Source organism: Musca autumnalis, unplaced genomic scaffold (genome assembly GCF_047663935.1).
Source record: "Musca autumnalis isolate F117 unplaced genomic scaffold, ASM4766393v1 scaffold_1, whole genome shotgun sequence".
Lineage (NCBI taxonomy): Eukaryota > Metazoa > Arthropoda > Insecta > Diptera > Muscidae > Musca > Musca autumnalis.
The window spans coordinates 60,818,251-60,824,908 of NW_027411644.1; the positions used below are offsets into that span (position 1 = coordinate 60,818,251).

Sequence of the window (6,658 nt, forward strand, 5' to 3'; positions counted from 1 at the left end):
TAATTTTGAAATTGCATGTCCTGCGAAAATTCCAAACGATACCCGACACATTCAACGTCAATTGGCGAAAGTCTATGAATGGTGAACGACTGATTCAAGAAATATAACTTTGTGAAGAAACCAATACACCTCTAAGGAATATCGCTTTGTAAAGAAGAAAATTCGAAGGATACTGGCTACATGTAGCATCAACTGAAGAAAGTTACTGAATTGTGAGAATTCCAGTTAAAGGAGCATCATTCTGTGAACGAGTCATCAATACACCTCTTGGAAAGATATTTGAAAGCGGATAAGGATATTTATATCATTGGAATCTGACCACCAAGCGTATCAACCATCTACCATATACGTAAGTTTGTAGAATCTGGAGGCAAGCACAGCATTACTAGTTACCATACGTAATAATTACTTGGATTATAATTATGTTTAGTATCATTATTATTTCTATTCGTCCATTACATATTCATTTCCAAATTATTGTGTAAACTCCTTCTCCGAAGTATCAAAATGTTAAGCTCACCACAACAAGTAGGTCGGGGTCCGAACGAAATTAATTCATCGGCGAACGACGGTACATTAGCTTCTAATTCGAATGCACAGTCGGTGTCATCGAATAGTTCTAGTATGACGAACCAATCGAGTGGGTTTGAGGTTTCTGCCGCTTCTATAAAACTTCCGGGGTTTTGGACAAATTGTCCAGAGGCATGGTTTATTCGTGCTGAGATGCAATTCGCAACTAAAGGGATCACTTTGGATAAAACTAAATATGAGTATGTTGTTACAGCTTTACCTCAGGAAGTGATAATGTCTGTTTTAGATGTTATTCGCAACCCGAGAAATAACAACAGCTATGAAGATTTAAAGGATGTATTGATAAAAGGACATACTTTAAGCGAGAGTAAACGCATCGACAAGATTCTATCTGATTTAGAAATGGGAGACCAGAAGCCATCCGAATTGTATAGATCTATGTCACTAATGGCGGGAACACAGTTTAGTCAGGACGTTTTGAAAAGAATATGGATACGAAGATTGCCAAAAAATCTTAATGTTGCATTGATGGGATCAAATATTACTGACACGAATCAGCTTATTCAGACAGCGGATAATATTTGGAAAGTTCTACAGAGGGATGAATTATCTGCATTAGGAGTATCTGCATCGTCGGAAAAGACATTAATTCCAGACATGGGTAAAGTGGTAGAGGGTCTAGTTCAAGCTACTAGTAATATTTGCCAAGGATTTGACAAACTTTCATTGAAGGTTTCTGCAATGAAACGACAGTATGAGGAGATGCAAGATCGAGATAGAAGAGAAAGATTTAGTTGAAGGATGTCACGATCGGGAAATAAAAAAAGGAATTGGCTGTGTAGGTTCCATTATAGGTTCGGCAAGGATGCTAGAATTTGTGAACAGCCTTCCTCGTATTATGAAAACAATGGTTAAAAAAACTAATTAGGCCCATTGTAAAAGCGGCGGGCAATGGGTGCGCAGAAATATCAACACGTCGCCTATTTGTGTACGACAAATCGAATAAAATAAAATTTCTAGTGGATAGCGGGGCTGATATATCAATTTTGCCGGCATCAGAATTTAGAAATTATAAGAGAGTCTCAGATGTGGTCCTGACAGCTGCCAATGGGTCAACAATCCAGACATATGGGAAAAAGTTGTTGAACGTCGATTTAGGTCTTCGTCGTGATTTTCAGTTCGCGTTCACATTAGCAAATATTAGTAGGCCGATAACACTGTGCAGCAGCATTTTTGGGGGGTGGAAAATTTCTTTTGAATATGAAAGCCCTTGATGAGTATAATAGGAACCCAAAAGGAAATTTTCGCCATAGGTCAAGTTTCTGAGATATCGCGCGATGAAGTTTTTGATTTTTTCCCTATAATACTTGGGAAAATAGCTCCATATCTCTGTTTGGCGTTGTTGTAGCTTCGTTTTGAGGTGGCATGTCTTCAGTGAAATCGATTGGCGAATCTTTTTGTAGAACATTACATTCTTCTAACTCAATGCCTTTCATGTCCTTTTCGTCCTTTATTTCTTGAACCGTAGTGAAAGTACCACAAGATACCCAATATTCTACAAAAATGTTGCTCAGAAGATTTTAGGTACGGTTCCCTTTGACAACTAATCGATTTTGTCCCGTTTTCATTGTCCTTTTCGACATTTAATCGGTTTTGGTTCAGAAATAAACTATGTTTTGTTTTTCTGTATATTCGTCATTGGTTATTTATTGGTATGTACACATAACTATTGGTTATTGCTTATGTAGACATCTGGGGTGCTTCTGAAATATTTACCACAAATAGCTATTGTAATGATGAACACGTTAATAACAAATTTTCTTGGAGGATAGATCCGGTTATCTCAATTTTGGAACCGGATATTTCGACATTAAAACCGATTTTTGAACCGGTTTTAAGTAACCGATTAAACTAATATGTATACCGTTAAAAAGCTTATAGAGTTGTTAATCAAATTAAATTAATTCGCTTCAGAAAACTTTGTTAGTTGCAATTCTAGAACAAAAAAACCGTTTTCTTAAACCGTTTTTAAGGAAAAATATCAATACGCGCAAATATGGAGATCAAGGCTGGGGGGCGAACAATTCTTTTTGGCGATGAAAGTCGATGAAGGTAATATTACGAACCCGGAAGGGCAGTTATGCCGTAGGTCAAACTTCTGAGTTACTTACGGTTACTTAAAACCGGTTCAAAAATCGGTTTTAATGTCGGAATATCCGGTTCCAAAATTGAGATAACCGGATCTATCCTCCAAGAAAATTTGTTATTAACGTGTTCATCATTACAATAGCTATTTGTGGTAAATATTTCAGAAGCACCCCAGATGTCTACATAAGCAATAACCAATAGTTATGTGTACATACCAATAAATAACCAATGACGAATATACAGAAAAACAAAACATAGTTTATTTCTGAACCAAAACCGATTAAATGTCGAAAAGGACAATGAAAACGGGACAAAATCGATTAGTTGTCAAAGGGAACCGTACCTAAAATCTTCTGAGCAACATTTTTGTAGAATATTGGGTATCTTGTGGTACTTTCACTACGGTTCAAGAAATAAAGGACGAAAAGGACATGAAAGGCATTGAGTTAGAAGAATGTAATGTTCTACAAAAAGATTCGCCAATCGATTTCACTGAAGACATGTCACCTCAAAACGAAGCTACAACAACGCCAAACAGAGATATGGAGCTATTTTCCCAAGTAATATAGGGAAAAAATCAAAAACTTCATCGCGCGATATCTCAGAAACTTGACCTATGGCGAAAATTTCCTTTTGGGTTCCTAGTATACTCATCAAGGGCTTTCATATTCAAAAGGAAATTTCCACCCCCCAGACTTTGAGTTCCATTTTGTGTCACAGTGTAATAGGAGCAGACTTCCTTCACAAATACGGATTATTGGTAGATATTCGGAATAAGAGTTTGGTGGACAAACTTAAAAGTGTCTGCATGTTCACAACTATGTAGTATTCAGTTGCCAAAGATCTTTGCATACCAAAATCAATATACTAACTTACTGAATGAATTCCCCTCATTGACGTCGGAATCAGATTACACGAAACCAGTGAAACATTCGACTGTACATACAAAGCCTAGGCTTCTGGATCCTATGAAATATAAAGTGGCTAAATCGAAATTTGAATATTTAGTCAAATGCGAGATTTGCAGAACCTCGGACTCGAGCGTAGCATCTGCTCTGCATCTAGTCCCCAAAAAGGACCCAGATGATTGGCGGCCTTGTGGAGACTTTAGGCAGTTAAACGCTGTCACAGTCCCAGACAGGTATCCTATACCACACATACACGACTTAAATATGAATATGCAGGGGAAACGAGTGTTTTCAAAGTTAGTTCGTGCTTATCATCAGATTCCAATGGCGCCAGAAGATGTACACAAGACAGCGATTACAACACCCTTCGGTATGTTTGAATTTGTTCGAATGCCCTTTGGGTTGAGGAACTCATCTCAAACCTTTCAACGTTTTATTAACGAGGTGTTCAAAGGTCTGGACTTTGAATTTGTTTATATAGACGATGTATTAGTTTTTAGCGAAAATGAAGAGGAACATGTACGTCACCTCAGAGTGATATTTACTAGGCTACAGGAATATGGGTTAAACATTAAGCCAGGGAAGTGTACATTCGGTGCAACAAATATTGATTTTCTGGGACATAATGTTTCAGAGGAAGGAATTAGACCAACAGATGATAAGGTCTCTGCCATTCGAGATTTTGAGAAACCGACTACAGTTAAGCTTATGCAAAAATTTATGGGTATGGTCAATTATTATCATAGGTACATTCCCGGACTGGCGGAAATGTCGGGTCCTATACATGATATGATAAATTGCGCTTTCAGTGATAAGAAGAAACTTGTAACATGGGATGACAAGGGTGAAAAAGCTTTCGTCGACATTAAAAAAGCTTTCGCATCTCGAATTATGTTGAGTCATTTTGATGGTAAGTCAAAACTAACGTTGACGGTCGATGCGTCTTGTACTGCAATCGGAGGGGTCCTACACTAGGTACGTGGTAGTGTAACGGAGCCGTTGGCGTTCTTTTCGAGGAAACTGTCCCCTACAGAGTCGAAATATAGTGCTTTTGATCGCGAGTTACTGGCGATTCATGACAACATAAAGCAATTTAGGTATATGCTTGAAGGAAGATGTTCTACAGTGTTTACAGACCATAAACCATTGATACGTGCTATGGAGTCAAAGACAGGACGAAGTCCACGACAGATCCGACAATTAGAATACATTTCACAATTTACGAATGATATTCAATACGTTCGAGGAACTTCCAACTTCGTAGCTGATACGCTTTCAAGGTCGTTTGAGGTTGAGGTCCTGAATAGCTCGGAGTTGAATTTAAAATTATTAAGCGCAGAACAACAAAAAGATGACAACCTGACATAGATCTTGCACACAAAATCTCCGGTAATGAAAATAGATATTCCGAAGGGCAGGTTTGAGCATATACATGTTGATATTGTAGGACCATTGCCACCTTCACGTGGTCATCGATATCTACTGACTGTCATTGATAGGTACACACGTTGGCCAGAAGCATACCCACTTAGGGATATTACGGCTGAAACAATCGCTCCGACTTTATTTTCTAGATACGTGTCACGTTTTGGGGTGCCACTCACTATAACAACTGACAGAGGAACGCAGTTCACATCAAAGATGTTTACGGAATTAACCCGGTTACTCGGCAGCCACAGAATTACCACTTCTGCATATCATCCCCAAGCAAAAGGCATGGTTGAGCGGTTTCATACAGGGTTTCGGAGTCGAGGTATTTTTGGCTCGACTCCGACTCCGACTCCAGGCGAGTTTTTTTCACGACTCCGACTCCGACTCAGACTCCGGGCCGACTCCGAGAGTGAATTCCTATCCCACTAAAAATGAATAAAATGTGCACAATTTTTTAACTTCCTATATTTTGGCGTATATAGGCTAATGTGTTAGTTTTTCCTTACATATTCCTTAGAAAGGGCATTCGTTCGAATACATTCGAAGATATCAATACTGTTTCTCCGAATCTTACATTGAAAAATAGCAAAGTTAGAAAGTTTTTGTCCGTTTTCCTTTTTTGAACGAGTATATTCTGGGCGGAATTCTTCCGCGTGGGCAAATCTTTAAGCCTTCGAAATATGTGTTCAACATTTTAGTGTGATTAGCCTTAAATGGAGACCCCCAGTTGTAGAAATTCAATAAAAGCCACTTTTCGTGACTTTTTTCGAGAAAACTACGTAACTTTTTGCCAGATTTTTTTCTTCATCTTAAAAAGAAAAGTATTACGAAGTTTTGAGGTCGTCTACGAAACCTTGTTTTTATTAAAGCATTTTAAAGCATTTGGAAAACTAATAAACCAATTGTCATATGTTTTTGTGGCCGTGTGGAAAATTGACCACATATTCTATGCTACTTATACTTTCTACTTTTTTCTGAAATTTGTATGTAGGGATCACCCCTTAAACTAAAATTCAGCGCTCACATTTTGAACTTTGGTGTGGAGTGGATAATTTTATTGAAATATTTGAGATATATTGTGTACACCATTCAGCACGTAGGCAGATAGATGTTTTCTGGAACTGAAAAATTAGCAAACGGTGAGATTTCGAGCATGAAAATATTCTACAAAAATTTTGCTAGGAAAATTTTATGTAGGGACGTTCGGTTCACTAGGACAAGAAATCGATATTGTCATGTTTTCATTGTCCTTTATCACTTTTACCAGACCCTTTCTCATGAAAACTCTATGATTATGTATTTCATTGAATTTCGTGTATGCAATTGATTGTGTAGAAAACTCGAATACACATTAACTATATCTGTTCCTGGCGGACAGATCCGGTTATTTCAATGTTTACATCTAAAGCCCTCATTGAGTATATAATGAATCTTAGAAGGAAGATTCGCCGTTTGTCAGACTTCTGAGTTATAGCGGGATGAATCTGTCGTTAACCAACAACGAATTTATGATGCCTAATTCAGAAGCGTAACCATCCGAATTTGATATACAGTTAATAGATTATGCGAAATTTACCGAAATACATAAACATAGGTTTTTTTGACAAAGTAAATGGAAAAACTGATAAAGGACAATGAAA

At 37.7% G+C, this 6,658-nt stretch overlaps 1 protein-coding gene across 1 annotated transcript; it reads left to right on the forward strand.

The window, feature by feature from the left end:
• Nucleotides 1-507: 507 nt before the first annotated feature.
• Nucleotides 508-1,329, forward strand: LOC141389052 (uncharacterized). The gene has a single exon (XM_073960116.1). The coding sequence runs from the start codon at nt 508-510 to the stop codon at nt 1,327-1,329; it is 822 nt and encodes a 273-aa protein (XP_073816217.1).
• The last annotated feature ends 5,329 nt before the right edge of the window (nt 1,330-6,658 follow it).